General features: G+C 28.7%; 1 protein-coding gene across 7 annotated transcripts; it reads left to right on the forward strand.

Moving 5' to 3' along the window:
• Window positions 1-1,829: 1,829 nt before the first annotated feature.
• LOC145202365 (uncharacterized) lies at window positions 1,830-17,471 on the forward strand. 7 transcript variants are annotated; one of them, XM_090081046.1, is made up of 14 exons: window positions 1,830-2,063; window positions 2,699-2,801; window positions 4,204-4,636; window positions 4,986-5,422; window positions 5,587-5,915; window positions 6,035-6,698; window positions 6,926-7,234; window positions 8,691-8,840; window positions 11,724-11,858; window positions 15,693-15,803; window positions 15,946-15,989; window positions 16,199-16,290; window positions 16,398-16,742; window positions 16,872-17,471. In XM_090081046.1, exons 2-14 carry the CDS (start codon window positions 2,753-2,755, stop codon window positions 17,386-17,388), a joined length of 3,615 nt encoding a protein of 1,204 aa, XP_089937172.1. In that variant the 5' UTR covers window positions 1,830-2,063; window positions 2,699-2,752; the 3' UTR covers window positions 17,389-17,471. The 7 variants fall into 7 exon arrangements, 6 of the variants coding, with proteins under 6 accessions (XP_089937172.1, XP_089937171.1, XP_089937174.1 ...); XR_016450508.1 differs by having other exon boundaries at window positions 1,882-2,063; window positions 6,926-8,185; XM_090081045.1 differs by having other exon boundaries at window positions 1,882-2,063; window positions 11,724-11,864.
• Window positions 17,472-19,133: the final 1,662 nt, after the last annotated feature.

Raw genomic sequence — 19,133 nt, forward strand, 5'->3', positions numbered from 1 at the left:
GTGCGGGCGCATGAGTGTATATAAATTAATTAATTTAAAAGACAAATGTTTATATACGGCTTGTCAGCCTCATTCTTCAAACCATTTAAAGAAAACCCCACAATTCCGCCACAACGAGTAAAACAGTCGAATAAAGTAAATTTATACGGCCCAGAAAAACAGTCGTTTAGAATGAAGTAAATTTATACGGCCTATTCGTCGTCGAGAGTTGATTAAAAGTCTGAATGTGAGGAGCTTAATTTCCAGCTAAAAATAAAAAGAATATAATTAGAAGTTTAGGTAGAAAATAAAACTAATAAAAAAACCCTTCGATTTTATCTTTAGTTTTAATGTTTTAAGAACTTCGTAATATCAAAAAAGAAATAATACATCAGTTTTTTAACATCTGTACAAATCATTGACGTTTTCTCTATTTCGACAACACAGCTTTAAAAAATACGAAGCTAATTATCAGAAATTTTTATCACAATAATTATCTAAATCGTCTAATTATCAGAAACATTTTAAAATAAATACTTTTTGTGAAAAAACACAATTTTACTTTTTAGGGAAATTTTTTTCATATTGCAACACGATGCAACAACAGATCAAAAGTAGATTTCATGATTGATGCTTCCGAATCATTTTCTTGTTCTAAAACTATTTCGTCACTTCTAAAATTAGAATTAATATATCGAGTGTCTTTACTTTTCCTTATTAACCTCTTCTTGAAGAAAAAAAAAATTAAAATGGAAATGCGTATGACTTCTCTGTTAAGATAGCAAAACTTGTGCAAAAAATGTTTTAACTGTAAGAGTTTATTGTGAAAGGATACTGTGAAAAACCTTAATTTATGTAACGCGTATGCGTCATATGAACAATGATAAAGAAATACAGAGAGAAAACTCGTAAAATCAGACTGAATCTAAACCCGCACTCATTTTTTTGCGAAAACAAATTTTATTTTTAACCAAAGGAAATTATATTTACGAATAATTACAATCTAAATAGCGCGTAGCCTCTCGCTTCAAAAAGTACTGCGCGGGTGCAGTGAATACGAGTAGCTGTTTTTCACATCAATTTATTATAAAAAAATATTTATCTCAACAAAAATCACGTTGAGCGGAGAAATCCGTCACGTGCACCACAAATGCGTCAAAATATTTTAATAACATAAAAAACGCCACATGGTGTGGCTGGTTTCTATAACTTTTTAACCTGGCTCTCACCGTCTACAATGAAAAACTTTGATCAATCCATTAAATGCTATATAGATTAGGAAGTTTGGTAGCTGTTATCTTTAAATAGACTTTAAAAATTTTTAATTATTACCAGATATTCATATGATGATGTTAAGTTTTTTTATCCGTTAGAAAAAGTCAAGGTCAATTGATTGCCGTATTTGAATTTTTATTGTATTACCATAGCGCCTTACGCCATTTTTGCGGTATTTAAACTTAAAACCTTAGGTTTTAATGCATGCTTTTACACCTGAAGCTGTAGTACTTTTCAAGCGTAAAGACTTTTAATGGTATTTTTGCTAAGAATCATTAAATTAAAAAAACCTTTCGTTTAATGTTTAAGTGATGCAATATACTGCAAAGCACTACGGTATATCTAAATATTTTAGTATCTTCTCTTTCTTATTCATAATATCAAGGAAAAGAAATCCTCTTGCGACTGGAAATTCTCATTAAATATAGTTCATTACTGCCTCACATCAATTATTGAATCTTAAGCAACACTTTCAATGAGCTTTACGAAATGAATCTCCTATTGAAATCAAACAGAAAAAAGTTGTCAATTAATGGTTTCAGTTAATTCATGGGAAACTGTTCACGAGATAAAATATCCCTTCGCGTTTATCTACAGTTAAGTTGCATTTAAACAAGATAAATAATTAATTTCCAAAATAGTTGATAAGGAAGAGAGTTTTTAAATTTACTGTGTTCAACTGAAGACTGTCTTTAAAGTATCAAAATATTTTGTTAGCAAGCATGAAGCTGCTTTTAGTGGTTGGTACAACTTCTACTATCGCAACGCAAGGATTATAGATCTTGTCTTGATATACGTCTCTCAAAAGGGTGTGTATCAAATGTTATATCATTCAAAGTATTACAAATTCTATACAAATTTAGAAGAGACTTTTTGTTTCTAAAGATAAAGTGTATAGCAAGTAACAATATCAGGTTATTTGTAAAGATATTCGGTATCTTAAAAACGCATAGTATATATTTTGACATTGACTTTGGTTGATGAAAAAAAAAAAACAAAGAAAAAAAATTTAAGAATGATAGTTTGATATGATTTGAAATAAGGTTATCTCTTGCCTTCTAAAATAAAATTTAACATACACTGGGGATCCTTCATTTTCCCTCCTCTTTTACCTGTTGCTGCATCGATTTACCCCTCTCCCTTCTCTATGTAAATAAATTCATTTTAGTTCGCTCTTAGATCTCGTTTAAAAAATGAAAAAAGCACATTTGCTAAACGTTTGTAAAATATATTTAAAAAATACTCTTTATAGTTGTCTATCTTACCTTGTCTCTGTATCATAGTTATTCCAGTGACAATGATATATATTTACAATATATATATATATATATATATATATATATATATATATATATATATATATATATATATATATATATAATATATTCTTTAAAATTTATGATGAAGTTAAACATTGAAATTTTTATTTTTCATGAACTTTTAGATAAACATTTTGGTTGATCTCAAATTGGCAACTTTCGTAAAAAAACACATCGACATGAATATAAAGATTGTGGGTTTTGTTATTTGGGCGCTTCAAATTCAAAGTAATTCATAAATATCATATTTCACTTTATTACCAAAATTTTTCTTTATTTCAAGTTTTTCAAATCTACAGATTTGTTTTTAATATTTAAAGTTTCCATGACAGAGAGAATTTAACAAGCATTTGTTAATTTGTTAACATAAATACCTAAAAGGTAACGTAATCAAAGAATCATTAAAATATAATTAGGTGCGGATTACCCACCCAATCGGTCACTAGGGTTAAAATCATGAAAAAAACTCTTCCGTTCCAGTATCGAAGTGCAAATATCAGCGATCTGGGGAGAGTTATTTACTACAAAATATGTCCTGTCTTTTATTTGTCACATTTGTCCGTTTTAAAAAGTAAAAGGTCACTATTTAACAGCTTAAGATCAAACTTGTCATCAAAGCAAATTTAGCAACAGTTATTTTCGTGGAATAAATTCTTTTGCAAAACATTTTTCTGGGTCTTCGCTATAAAAATATATGTTTGAGCTAGGATGATTTTTTATAAGGTTTCACATTTTTTAAAGGGACATAAAGGAATCCAAATTTTGCATAATCTCTGTTTAATGATATTTCAATGATTCTCTGCGTTTTGATATGATATACTCATTTCTATTGCAAAAGAGTTCTTTATTATTACTATACATAACTTTACTCTGTTGCCAATGTAATACTTAGACTACATATTTAGTTGAAAGTCAATTCAGATTTGGCGTAATTAACTTTCGTTGTGATAGACTGGTTGGTTTAGAACACTAAATTGAAAATTTTTGGATAATTCGGTTAAATTTGAAAGAGTTGTCCTTAAATATTTGACCTATTAAAATTAACTCTAAAAAGCAGAGCAGCCTTCTTTATTTTTCATTTTCTTAAATAGGCTTAATGATAGTCAACCATGTTAAACTCAAATTTTGTATAAATGTGAAATTAAGATTTCTCGTACTGAATCTAGAGCTGATTATGGATTGAGAAGGTGATATTTATAAAAAAAGTCCTTGTAGAGAGTACGAAAAATAAAATGTATAGTTCCCCAGTACAGGAATCAGAAGAAATTTTAGATTGTATGTTGCACACCAATGATTTGACCTTAAAATGCTATAAGCATGGATGAAGTTTAAGCTACAAGTTAGTATCCTGTTTGAAATCACTAAATTGGATATTGTCTGCACACATACATCCATCCATCCATCCCATCCCATGTATGTATGTATGTATGTATGTATGTATGTATGTATGTATGTATGTATGTATGTATGTATGTATGTATGTATGTATGTATGTATGTATGTATGTATGTATGTATGTATGTATGTATGTATGTATATGGATAAAAACACACGTAATAGTTTTGTCTTTCTGGTTCAGGTAATTTAGTTTGTTCTGATCTTGTGATGTTCATAATGTATTTTCTTTAAGGTTTACATGCCGATCGCTGTGATGCACCCTGTTTGTATGTTGCAACAGTTCAATGTATCCTCAGAATGCAATTAAACCAGTCTACAGGTTTGGCTATTAGCACACCAGAGTTTGTAACTACTCCTTCAGGGGATATTCAAATACGTGGGTTAGAGCTTGATTTAAAAAATGGACATCTGTATTGGGGTAATCTAGTGCAAAAAGAAATTATTCAATTCTCACTAAATGAAGGGTTTGAAAAAAAGCTATTCAATTATGCTATAGGCTATCCTATTGGTCTAGCTGTTGATTGGACTTCAAATATTCTATATTGGGTTGATAGTTTAATGAAACTTATTGAGACATCAACAACTGAGGGCCAATATCGCAAAGTTTTATTTAAGTTAAAAGGAGATGCTGAGCCAAGAGGAATAGTTCTTCACCCTGCATATGGGTTAGTTTTTCAAAAATGTTATTAAAATAACAAATGTTTGTTAGTACTTTTGTTTATTTAACAGTACATTACAGTTTTAAACTTAATTCTAAAGTTCTGACCATTAAACTGAATATGCATAGTTATGCTTTTCCTAAGAATAATAATAGTAATAACAATGACAACTATAGTAAAAGTAATAATGTTATTGTTTACAAATAAAAATAATAATAGAAGTAATTTAAAAAATTGCAATAAAGATATTAAGAAGTTTTATCCTGATATAACAGTTTAGGTTTTTTTTTTTTTTTTTTTTTTTTATGTTTACTTAATTTTATTTGCATGAATCATTAATTATTTTATACTACAGGTATTTATTCTGGACTGATTGGGGTGTTTTAGCTAAAATTGAAAGAGCAAGTCTTGCTGGAACAAATCGTATTACTTTAGTATCTGATAATATTGTGTGGCCAAATGATCTTGCGATTGATTATGATAATAATATTCTTTATTGGATTGATGCATATCTTGATGTATTAGCATCTGTTGATATAAATGGCAATAATAGAAAAGTAATTAAGAACCTTGACTATATTGCTGGAAAACCAGGTCCGCATCCATTCAGTTTATTGTTTTTTCAAAGCAAGTTTTATATATCTGATTGGACAGATGATTCAGTTTATTCACTTGCATTATTAAATAATACTATCTCTAATGTTGAGAAAACATTTCAACTTGATAGTGATTTAAAGTCAAAAGATTTTATGAATATTGGACAAATTAGGATGTTTAAAGGATGGCATAAAAGTATGATATTTTATTAGATATATATCAATAAAAATATAGAAGAATTAAAAATAGTTTCTTTAAAATTTATTGGTATTATTGTTTTTCTTTGTTTGTTTTATGATAATAGTTTAAAGATATTTATTTATTGTGTTATTTATTGCTTATTTGTTACATCTATTTAGCGTTATCCCCATGTTCATTTAAAGGTAATAACTGTTCTCATTTGTGCTTTACTTTATCCCCAACTCACTTTTCATGTGGTTGCCCAACTGGAATGATACTTTCAAAGGACAATTTTACCTGCACTAATGCACTTAAACATTTTGAAATCTACTTTGCAGACAGTGGAATGAAGTCAATTTACCACTTAGTGAAATATATGAATCAAGATGGTTTTACAATAAAACCGCTTGCAGTTCCAGTTGAAGAAGGATTATTGGGGCATCCAGTTGCCATTGATTATGATGCGACAACAGGCAATTTATATTGGACAGATACTGAATCTCAAAAAGTATTTGTAATTTAAAATGAAGCCTTTATCTGTAAACTCTCTTTGTAGCTTTTTTCTTCACTCTTACTTTTATTATTGCTTACATGAAAATATCAGCAATTTTTTATTGATTTATTTAGACTTATCAAATGAATCTTAATGCAAGTGAATTGAAGATTGTGATTAATCATAAAGATCATGCTTCAATTGGTCTTGCTATTGATGATGTGAGCAGATTAATGTTTTTCTTTGACCAAGTTGCTGATGACAGTTTTAATTTAGTTGTCTCTGACATGGATGGCAACAATCAGAAAACTCTTCTTTTAAACTTAATCAACCCACAAGATATTGAATATTATGATGGCTATGTTTTTTACTCTGACCTTGGTTCTCAAATTATTGGGCGAATAAATTCAGATGGATCTGGACTAATAACTTTAAAGAATTCAGGATATTTTCCATTAAAAGCGACAGGGTTGGCCATAGATAATATTGAGAAACGCTTGTATTGGTGTGATCAAGATAGTCATCTGATTGAGTCTAGTGATTTTAACTTTTTACAGCGTAGAAAGATTATTCAGAAGACAGTCTATTTTCACTCTGCCTTTTGGTTGGTCACTGACCTTGGTGAAGTGTTAGATCCTTTTGATTTAACTATCCATCAAGAAAATATTTTCTGGACAGACTTAAAAAAACAAGCAATTTATATTGCTGATAAGCGTAGTGGTGGTAATATTGAGTATGTAACAGGTGGTCTAAATGAGCCCAGAGGGATACTTATTACAGGAGATATCCCCCATGAAGGTATCAATTTTAGTTTTCTTTTTTCATTTTCTTAATAGTTTATAAATCATTACATTTAGGTTTTTGAAATAAATTAATTAAATCCATATTAAACTTTAAGTTTAAGTAGTCTAGTAAAACATAATCATGTATTGTTTACTCATAGTTGTTAAAAAATATTTATGTACTAAAGTTTTTAAGTCAATAAGTTCTTGCAATCCCTTAATGCATAATTTTTTCAATTTCAGAATTGCGTAAAGTATATACTTTTTCATTTAATTTGAATCCTGATCTGAAGAAAAGTGTAAATTGTTATTCACAACCTCTGTGTAGTGGTTTAGGAAATATTTCTATACCTTCTCCACAAGCCTGCCCACTAGGTTACAAGGAAACAAACTATGGGTATTCTTGTAGTAATTGCTCAGATGCTTTTGGCGCTAATTTTAAATGTCCTTGCACAGATTGGAAAACATGTGCTCAGCGTGGTTATGCTGAGATACTGGGTTGCTCCCCTGAAACACCTTTCATTGAGTTCAAAGTTCGTGAATGTGCGCAAGGTAAAAAATTTAATATTTTTTAAATTTAGAACTTTAAAGTTGATTTTTTTGTTCATATACTTTGTTATTATTTAAAGAACTGCTTTTTAATTTTTTTTACAATGTAATATATTTATAACTTATTTTTAGGATTTTTAATGTTTTTGAATATTTTAGTGAAAATTATGTAGATTATCTTATTACTTTTATGCATAAATTATTATGCATAATTATCACTTTTATGCATAAATTCAAACACTGATAAAAGAGTCCTTCAACTTCACTCATAGAGTCCTTTGTTACATAAAGGTTTTATGTAACAAAGGCATTGGTTCATACATCACAAAAAAAAACAACCACTTTTGACTGTAAAGGACTGCCTGAAACGAATGATAGGTGCCAAGAAAGAATAAGTTGGTCTGTAGAACAATGGTCACGCATAATTTTTAGTGATGAGGCTAATTTCGAGGTATTCAATTGCCAAGGTTTATGCAACAAGAATTCATCATAAGTAGTATTCATCTTGCTTCCTTGTACCAAGATTACAAGGAGGCAGAGGCTCTGCTGGTATTTGAGGCTGCATTTCTCACAAAGGTCCTGGTCTCATCAACATTCATACTGGACGAATCAACCAATTCACCTTAAAGACACTCTGGAAAAGTGTTTGAAACTTTCAGATTTGTTATTTTATGGCAGAAGCAAAAATTGGTTATTTCAGCAAGACGGCGCCTCCACTTATACAGTTTATAGGATATAAAGTCGTTCCTTGGTGTGCTAGGTCACCTGATTTAAATCCAATCAAACATGTTTGGTGTTGGATGGACTCAAAACCTGCCAAATATAGAATAAGATCAGTTGAAAATCTAAAGCTAAAGTTAGGTGAGATTTGGACTGAATTGCCAAAAGATTATTGCATGAGATTGATTGAATCCATTCTTCAACACATCTGATTATACATTAAAGCAAAAGGAGGTTATTTAAAATTTTTGTTTGTCATTTTTTATTGAAGTTTTTATTATAATAATCAATTTGTTTAAATTTAATAGCAACTTTTTTATACCAAAATTTATTGTAATAGTATGTTTTTGTATTTTTATATATTTAAATTTGTAAATTTCTTTTTAAAATTTATTCCATATGTTAATTAACTATCAATAAAGCTTGTTTAAAAAAAACTTTATTACTTAACTACTACTTTATAACTTAAAAACTAGACTGATCTCATAAAAAAATTTGCCCACGTTTAAACTTTGTAGACGCACTGTATATTCAAACTAACTATTGAAACTGTTCTGTTGAATGCAGAAAAATAATTTTTTTATTCAACAATATCTGAGTAATAATTCAATAAATCAATAAAATGGACAGTGTTTTTTTTTTATAAACGCAGTTTTAATATTAAGTGATGGACTAAAAGTGAGTAATAACCAGTTTTACACAAAGTAATTGCTTGTATACAATTTTGTTTGTTATTTAGTTGTGAAAGCTGGAGTTTGCCCTTATGAAGTTAGCGAAAAATGTCTAACTAATTCAAAGTCATGTTTATCTGATGAAGATTGCAGCAGCTTATCAAAGTGTTGTGAAAGTAAATGTGGATCCATATGTGTACCCTTCCTTGAAAAAAGTGGTATGTATTAGTATAAGCATAAATACATATTAATGTATTCACGAGTAGTATGTATTAATCTAAGCACAAACTAATAACTTTGTGTAGTGTTTGGTTATATATAATGAATATTTATGGTTTGGTGCACCTAAATTTTCGAGCTGCTCGACGTTGCATGACTTCATCTTTAATGAGAATTATCATATTTAAAGATGTCACAAATTATAGTTTTCTTCCTATAAAAGAAGTTGATAATTTCTATTAGATTGAAAATATTTTTTAATTTTCAATTTGAATGAAGTTAATTGTTTGTTTTCTATTTCGCTGGTTTTTAAGATAAAAAATAATGCATTAAAAATTGATAATTATGGCTATTTTACAAGGTTTTTTTTTTTTTTTTTTTAAAGAGTTTTTTATAAACAAGTATGAGATATTTAACAGGTGGGCTAATCACTGGATGTATGCTAAAGCAATAAAATTGTTATTAAATTTCTTCAAAATTTTTTTCAAAAAAATTGTAAGGTAACAGTAAGGTTTTTTTTTTTGTTTTTTTTTTAAAGAGTTTTTTATAAACAAGTATGAGATATTTAACAGGTGGGCTATTCAATAAAATAAAATAATATTCTATAAAATAAAAACATAAAGTTTTCGTTGTCATCTGTCAAAAAGGCTTTTATTGTAATACATCATGTATAATGTCTATGTACACAAATCACAAGTGTTAAAGAGTTATTTTTTTTCATCAGGCTATCACAACATACATCTAAAAGTTACATTCCATGCACCAAAAGTTGAAAAAAAAAAACTTACTTAAGAATTCATTTATTGAAATCATTCAAAGAATTGGATTCACGAGTATTTTACAGAAAGCAGAAGTAAAATTTAGAAATAAAAAAATGAATGCAAGATCAAGATAATCTGAATATATATAATCTGATTCAAACATATATAACATCCTGCTGTCCCAAGCAATTATATATTTTTAAAAAATTCACAAGTAATAAATATTTGTTTAATATTAGACATTTAATGCGCTCAATAAATCTCAGTATATCTTTTATTTCTCAACTGTGATGTATAGCTTAATTTATACTTTAATGCAATTATTTTTTGTCTTATTACAAATTCATTTTATATAACTTTGAATTTCTTAGGCTCTCAAGAAATTCCTTCTGGAATATTATTTTTCTGGAGTATATTTTTCTGGAGTTCTTTTTTTCAACTTTTTAATGAAATGGTTTCAAACTTTTTTGAGCAGAAAACAGTTTTAATATAACAGTTTAATATTACCAGTTTTAATACTGCCAGTTTTAATACTTTGTTAGCGCTTTCCAATTTTATGATTGTCTGGAAACTAAAATAGCCTACAGAGCTTTCAACTTTTCTTCAACAAATTTATCTTGGGGGCTTGATTTTGGTACCTTATTCTTTTATGTACAAATATATATAATCTGATTCAAACATATATAATCTGACCACCCAATTGTCATTAGCAAAGTATTATTCAGCTCAAGGAAATAGCAAAGCTTCCAAGGTGTAGTACACTACTTTTTAACTTTTGTTCCATGTTGTATCTGCAAGATGAAGTAGAAGCAAACTTGGAAATATACTTATTCTCATGTGTAAGAAATCAACCATTTTGGTGCTTGTTATTAAGATCAATCAATGCCATTTGTCACACTGATTGGTAACTCATCCTGCTGTCCCAAGCAATTTCTTATGGTTTCAGTTTAGCCACTTTTTGCAGAAAAAAATTTATTATTTTACTTTGGCAAAGTAATTTTTGTTTGTTTAAACTTTTTTGCACTTGTCTGTCATTTAAGATTTAGAAAAACCTTCAAGGTTTTAGTTTCAATTCATTAAGAAATGATATTAATATATTTGTGTATTACACTATAAGATGTTATTAAATTCATTAAGAAATGTGTGTTACACTAATGTATTAGCGTGTTACACACTGATAAAGATGTTATTCAATTCATGAATAAAGATGTTATTCAAGTTAAAATGATTCATTAAGTTTTATTATTTTAAGTTATACACAATAAATTCACCTAATTTCAGATTTTAATGGTGTTCCGCTTAAATTTATAAAATTTTATGTTAAAATTAATGCTATTAAATTATTAATTTGATTTAAAAAATCAGTATAAGCAGCCAAAATGTTAAATATTAAAGTTATAAAAAAATAAAAGTTATAGCATGTAATATTTGAAAACATAGCACATTGCTAGCAAAAAAAAAAGCTCCTTTTTCCAAATATTCAACAATTCAATGGCCTCTGAGAATTTGAAGAGTTTAAAAAAAGTTTTTTTAAAAAGAGTGTTCTCCTATCAAATAAAAGTGAAGTGACATTTTTGATTGTCTTAACAGGTTATTTAAATAAATAACATTTCAAGACAATATTTACATGCTATGGCTAAAGCTAAAGAAACAGAAAATCAACTATGTATTGAAGCTGTTAGTGACAAAATATGGCATGCTTAAAGCCATTTTCACATTAATGCATAACGAAATTGACTTTATGCAGAGTTATAGAAATATAGGGACCTGCTGATGTTAATAAGCCAAATAATTGAACTGAAATTTATCTGGTATTAGGAACATGTGTCTCTAACACCAACAATACGACTAATTCAAATTATGAAAACCAAAATAAGAATATCATGTTATTTGATATTTTTCACAAAAAATATCAAATAATATGAAAAATATTTTATCAAAATAAATAAGTAAATAAAAAATTTAAAGATTAAAAAGCTTTGAGTTTTTTAATTGAAACCATAAATTTAAAGTTCAAAGTCATCAGGTGATTTTAACTTAACTAGTAAAATTGTCCTTTTTAAAAAATAAATATCTTCACTTAGATTTGTGTTTAAGCTTCTCTTTCTTTTTAATACTTAGACCATCCCTGCACTGTTAATAATGGTGGGTGTTCCCATTTATGTTTATCATCCTCAAAGTGGCAGAAATGTGATTGTCCTGATGGAATGGAGCTTAATCAAAATGGAAAAGAATGCCGTTCTATAAATTCAACAAGTAAAGGTTTTATAAATGTTAATTTTGTTGTGATAAATGCATGTGAATTTTGTCAATTTTCATAAATTCCATAAAAATTAATCTGAACAGAATTTGCTTTTAGTTTGGTAAGGTTTAACTTCACAAGCTTTAAGTTCATTTTCTTGATTTTAAGGGCTCTGGGCAAGAGCAAACAAAAACAACTTTTCTATTTCTTTAATTTCAAATCTTTGTCAATTTTTTGAAGTAGATTTTTTATCAAAAAAATATTTTGCTTTTGAAGAACTAATGATATATCTATTGCAGATCCAAAACCTTTGCTTGATTTTATTAGCTAATGTTCTATTTTGGTCTATATGCTCTGTCAAAGTTGTTCTTTTTCCAGCAGTCTCGCACTCTAATACAGCCTTGTTAAAAAGAAGTTGTTTTAATGGTTATTTTACAGTATTGATAAAGAGTTGATTTCAGGTCAACACTTACAGGTACCCAATAGTTTCATAGGCCTTTATTGAAAATTGCCAAACTCATTTCACAGAACTTTATTGAAAAAAATTAAAATTTCCAAGTATTGAGTTTTTTAAACTACTGAATAATATATATTTTCTATGATTGTAACCAAGTTTAATATTTAAGAAGAAGAGTTGAAACATTATCATATAGCAGGCTAACAAGAAAGAGAGTGTAAAATGAAAGCAAGGTAAGCATGCAATGCAGCGCAGGAATAATTGTAAATCAATAATTTGTTAGCAGGAAGCCAAATAGGGTTCAACACTCTTGCCACCTTTGACAAGTAAAGGATTAGTCTTCTTGTTAACGAAGGTGATAGTTATTAGCTTTGCTTTGTCAGAATATTTTATAGGATATAGCTTGTTAATAGGTCAACTAAGTAAACACGATTTTCTGCTTTCTTGTATGTAACTAACTTTAGCAACTCAAACGATTCCATCATTAGAATATATTAGTTCTTCAACTGGTGCTTCAACTTCCACAATTGTCTTTTGCAATTATTGCTTTTGATCAATTCAATGTCATTAACACTAATACCATTACTGCTATTATTTTGATTTCATTTATGATATTCACTTTTGAGTCTGCTTCTAAAATGATTCAACGTATTAGTTAAGATACTGTTTCTTACATACACATCATGTCAACAATTCTAGTTCAGAAAACATATAGTTTGGAGCAGTAGAATGTGCCATTTAGGTATCAGTGGCCTAATCTCAAATTAACTTTCACCCTAGAGCAACTTACAAAGTTTACACACAGCTACGAAATTGAAAAGCATTCCTTCAAAAGAAACCAGCGGTTGCTGTACAAAAATTCAAATTATACTTTTTGAATTTTAACAAAAGTAGTAAAATAATTACACTAAGGCTCATAGATCCCAGAGATTTTAGCTATGGGTACTCTTGTTTTTGATGAAAAGATCCAAAAGTTTATATTGTTGGGAACAGGTCTTAGTCACAAAAGGCTTGTTCCAAAAAATAATAGATGAATAAATCTGTAAAGCATTTGATCCATAGTATCTCCTAAAGGATTGGCATCAAGTGGTGATCAGTGGCAGCTAGAGATTTTTCAGTCCAAGAAGATGCAAACAAAGTATCTGAGTTGGTATTCCTTCACAATACTTTCAAAAAAATTTAGATGTTTACAATTCCAGCAGCTTTAATTTTATTTTTTACCTGACTTTGTTCAAGTGCATTTAAAGCTTGTGATGAGTAGGGAGTTGTAAGAAAAGAAAAAAAGGAGTTGCTAGTAATAAGTAAGTTTTTACTGTTACTATCTGGTCCACGTCATCACTGTAGCTCTACAAACTCTTATAAAATTTTAATGAGAAAATTTTAAATTATCACTCAGTCTTCCAACTCTCTTGATATTGGATGTTTCTTGTGATCAAATGATCAATAATGTGATTGGTTTGTTTTAAAAAGAGTTCAAAGCATCATTCAGTACAAAACAACATGATGTATTGCGGAGTTCTTGACACACTGGAAAAAGGTATTGTGAATTTGAAAACAATCCATCTAATTTTAAACCAAGAACCCTTTGACTGCTTCTGTAGGATTACCTGTTGAAAATTTTCAGATAATTTCTTCTTTGTCAGTAAAAGTACAATTATGATAGTTGCTTTTTTTGCTTTTAACTTTCTTAAGTATTAATTTATTTGAGCGAATTAATTTTTTGCTTTCCATTTTCAATGCTATTTTACAAGGATATTTTTGTGAAAATATTCTCACTCCCAACCTTAGTTTACTATCAATTTTTCAGGGCACCTTTGAATGAAATTAAATCCTGAATTAGTTCCCAATTTTGGAATTAATCCAGGATTTAATTTGCTTCAAAGGTGCCCTGAAAAGGCTGATGTTTGAATATTTTCTATCATAATGTAGATATTTGAATATTTCTTGAAGTTGAAATTGAAAAAGATGTTTAACTTTGTAAGTAGTATTTTTCCTTAAAAAAAATTCTAAGTTGAAAAACAAATATTTTACTTATAGATTTTAAAATGAAATGAGTTTCTAAATTTTTAACTACTATTTATTCTTATTAAAATGTTGTTTTGTTCATGATATTTAAAAATTGAGAATCAGATAATCAAATATTTTTCTACTGTCTCTTGTCAATGTGACAATACTGAAATTGGAAGAATTTGAATGGTACTGATTTTAATTTTACAAAACATATATGAGATGTTACCGATATAAATATAACAACAATAATTATTGCTGATTTTGATTGAAGCAACAGCAACAGTATTTAAGATAAGTTTATAGGTTCAGTAATCATATTGAAATATTTTACAACCTATTTTAGTTTGTGACAAGTTACAATAAATATTTCCCAGTATATATAAGATAAATATCAATGTTTTTGCTGTTTTTTTTCCCACCTTTTGTGGCATCTCATTTTTACAATTTTCATGAAGTAAAGTGCACTGAAGCATAAACAATCACACCTCTCATTTTATAGTTGAGATGATTTGGAAAAACCAGATTGAGGATTATTCTGTTCAGATCAAGATATTTCCATGTTATAAATGGTTAATAGGGCTAAATGTATTGTGCCTTGTGTCAATTGAAAAAATGTTTTTTGATAGATTGTTTAAAAGTTGAAGTTGAAAAACTAAAATAACAAAACACTTGTATTATAAAATTCGAGAAGAACATGAAAGGTGTCAAAACTTGATGAAGTTTTTAACTGGCAAAAACAAATCAAAATCAAACCTAAATTTAAAGCATACAAATTGCAACCACAAAAATACAGATAATCAGATTTTATATCTTTTTTAATATTGTAACTCTTCATTTCACATGAAATTGAAATACTAAAAAAATACCATTGAACAAATGCAATTTATAATGGTAATTTTACTTTATCAAATTTCGTTCAGTTTGATTTTGTTTAAATGAAATTTTTTTGAATAAAGTTTACTTTTTTTAACAGCCTCATTTTCATTTAACAGTCTCATTTTCATTCATGCTTTTTTTTTTTTTTTTTTAAACAATTAAAATTATTTGTGTATTTTTTATATATTGTAATGTTCTTAAAATTATCAAACAATCTTAAATAACGACTAGCTGAAGTAAGACCTGATTTTTTAAATAAATTATTCAATAATCTTTAGATAAAAACTTTGGTGTTATTTATCTAAGGAATTTATAAAAAATAAAAAAATAATAATAAAAAAAAAAGAAAACTGTTACCTTGAGAACAAACATACAGTTAAGGACTGCTTGATTTTTTAACGAGCCTAAATATTTTATAAATTTGAAGAATTCTCCTTTTGATCTCTCACAATTTCATGTTTGTTTTATTACCTACCATAACTGAAAATAAATGTTATGATTCTAGAATGTGAAATTGATTTATGCCAAAATGGTGGTAGTTGCTCCGATGACACCGAAAGACCCAAATGCTTATGTGTAGATGATTGGTTTGGTTCATTCTGTCAACTATATACAAGTACATAATATTTTTTTTGATTTAAAAGCGTCCAGTTTTCTATATATAGAAATGTATTAGTATATCGCGATTCAGTTGAAGCTATGCTTTGAAATAGCAACTTGGAGGTTTTTGAATAATTGATTTTCTTCTTTTACATCAGGACCCCACTTAGTTACAGTGCAATTTCAAGTCGAAAGCACAAATGTAAGGTTTTTTTTTGTAAAAGGAATATAATAGAAATATATTAGTTCGAGGTAATAGTTAAAAAAATTTAAATAAAATTAAGTTATAAATATTAAATGATAGTAAAAAAGGTTTATAAATCCTTCCCTGTTGTTTGCATAAATATTGTTATAAATATCAGTTCAGTGTCTTGTTCGTGACTTTTATCAGCAATTTACATTAATTTGTAGGTTTCTAAAGAATCTGTTGTTACTGCATTTGCATTTTTTTTTTCTGATTATTGCGCGAATTATCAATGCACGTTTGCTACTGAAATTCGAAAGTAATTTTTCTTTTTCCTTTGATTTTTTTAATGTTAATTTTTATTGGCAATTTACTGGATTTAGTCATTTTGTTTTTTCTTTTGGTTTAAAACAATTATTTATTTAGCCGTCGGTTGTCTTCGCCGATGTCAGTCTTGGCACTTTTTAACGAAGATAGCTTTTATATACCACAGTTTGAATATCAAGACACTCGCTTGACTATGGTCTTTGCTGTTGTAAGTGATGTGAGGGGTGTCATGACTAGGGAAAGTGTAGATGCGGGTTTAAAGAACTTCAGTGATTCATTGGAAAATGAACTGCAATTGAAAATTGTTAATTATGGTTACCTTAACAACAAGTTGCTTGTTAAAAAAAGTAAAAGCAACTCGGTGATTATCACTGCAATCATTTGCCTTTTTATTATGATGGGTATCTTGATCATGCTATTTATTTTCGTGAAGCTTAAAAGAAGGTAAAAAAATTTAACTAAAAGAGTTTTTGCTTTAATATGCATTAATTATAATATGACAATGATGACAATAACAGTAACAAGAACAATGACGGTATTTACTGTATACAAAGGCATGTTTTATAATTACAGACCTGTTCAACCTGGTAATGTTGTTCAATGGTCGTTTGGAAGCCAGCAGTGCACTGATGATTTCCCCCATGAAGTATCTCTCCCTACAGAAGCATCCTCGAACACCCTCAGTTATACAAATCCCATGTTTAATGCGACTAATTATGATAATTTAAAAAATTATTCTGGAGTTCAAATAGTTACACAAACCGAAGATTTTAAAAAAGAACCACAGCAATGGGTTCAGTTTACAGAAGAAGACGAACCGAAAAAATATCCAATAACAGACTTTGTCACGCCTTCTTTAGATTCTGACATGACTCATTCTTTAGGATTGCACGAAAATCAGTTCAACATCCCCTTCATCGAAGAGGTTAATACTGACTTTTTTCCTACGTATGTTAATCCTTCATCAAGATATGAGTCTGAGAATTTAATGCAGTCAATAACAAGCCTTGGTACTCCAAGAACAATACAAATTGCTTCTTCCGAAAACTTTTCTGAAGCAAACGAAAATGAAAATGCCTATAACTGCTGAACTGATCTTCGTTTTTAAGTTCTTTTTTATTTTTAACTATCATGGAACTCACCGGTGTGTTTTATTAAAAGGCACAACTCAAATTTTTTCTTCTGTGGTATAAACGTAAGGTTGCGATTGATTTACTTAACGATCTTCTGTCTGAAGATAAACAACACCTGTTTTGTAACACTTTTTCATCCATTGTTATGATTATGTTACGGAAAAAATCTTCGAAGGTTTTTTTTCCTTATTTAGGTTAAATTCTTGTGTTACTTAATTTCTCTATTGAAAATTTTTGGTCAATAGAAAATATTCATGAAGCAACATAATTCCTCTTCCCTCAGGGTTTTGATTCTCAAACTATGGGTTTCAATAATCATTGAATACTCATAACTATCTCTTCACCTGATAGTATAAATATGAAATGGCTGCCTTCAAAAAGCTCCCAATTTTTTTATTCTTAAAAATGGCACCAACAATTTTGCTCTTAGTTATTAAAATTCTTTTTACAATGTTTTCGCGTTTCCAAATTTTCTTTCCAAAAATATAGAGTCAACTAAGATTTAAAGACTTAAGTTGAAATATCTCAAAGAAATGTTATCCGAGCAATCTAAAACTTGATGGTTGATTTCTTTCGAACGATATAAACGTTCTTGCGAAAATAAAATTAAGTTATCATTTTTATATCTTGATTTATTCGCAGTGGTAATTATTTGGTAAAGTAAAAAGACAAAAATGGACAGAAAAGCTGTTTCAGACAACGTGCGATGGCAAATTGTAGGTCTGCTAAAAGATAAAACAAAAAGCCAACGAGAAATAGCTCAAATGTGCGATGTTTCTCTTAAATGTGTACGAACAACGTTGAAAAACCACGAGCTACATATTGATGTCAAAAATTTACCAAGGTTTGGTGGTCCTTTAAAGCTAACTTCAAGATACAAAAGTTATCTCTATCCAAAGGTTAGAAATGACCCTAAAATTTCTTACCACGAACTTACTGAAGGGTTCACAAATACGCCTGGTAACGTTAATGTTAGTAGATGGACTCTACAAAGATGGCTAAATAAGAATGGCTTAGATTGCTATGTCGCAGCTCAAAAACCACTTTTGCGTGTCTCAGATCGGCTAAAAAGATTAAAATGGTATAGAGAAAGACTTCACTGGTCTGTAGAAGACTGGGCCGAAATCATTTTCAGTGACGAATCCAATTTTGAGGTGATAAATAGCAAGTCAAGATTAATCATCAAGAGGCTGGCTGGTGAAAAGTTCAAAGAGCGTTTTTGTGTACCAAGGATACAAGGCGGAGGAGGATCAGTCGGAATACGGGGATGCTTCGGTTATGTCTTAGCCAGCTCGTTCTTCAGATCTCAATCCCACCAAGAACATTTGGGCTTGGATAGACAAGATATTGGTCAAAAAAAGCGTAACCAGGTTGCGCAATTATAGCAGGTCTTGGAAAAGCTTTTGAAAGAATTTCCAAGAGAATTATTCATCAGACAAGTTGAATCTATGCCTAGACGTTTTCGTGCATGTGTGAAAGTTCATGGTGCGCATACAAAATACTTAAAAGCACCATGACTCTATATTTTTGCTCTGTTTTTTTTTTTTTTTTTTTTTAACAGTTGCATATATTTCTCTTAAGTTTTTTTTTTGAAAAAATCTTTTTAATTATTTTGTTTATAATACCACTGTAAGTAAAATTTAAAACATTTTTATTTTTAACTATTTTGTTTGCTTTAAAATTTAAAAAAACATAAAAATAA

Source organism: Hydra viridissima, unplaced genomic scaffold, assembly GCF_058129835.1.
Source record: "Hydra viridissima isolate aposymbiotic clone 2 unplaced genomic scaffold, HvirCarnegie_v1 scaffold_3, whole genome shotgun sequence".
NCBI classification, from domain to species: Eukaryota; Metazoa; Cnidaria; class Hydrozoa; order Anthoathecata; family Hydridae; genus Hydra; species Hydra viridissima.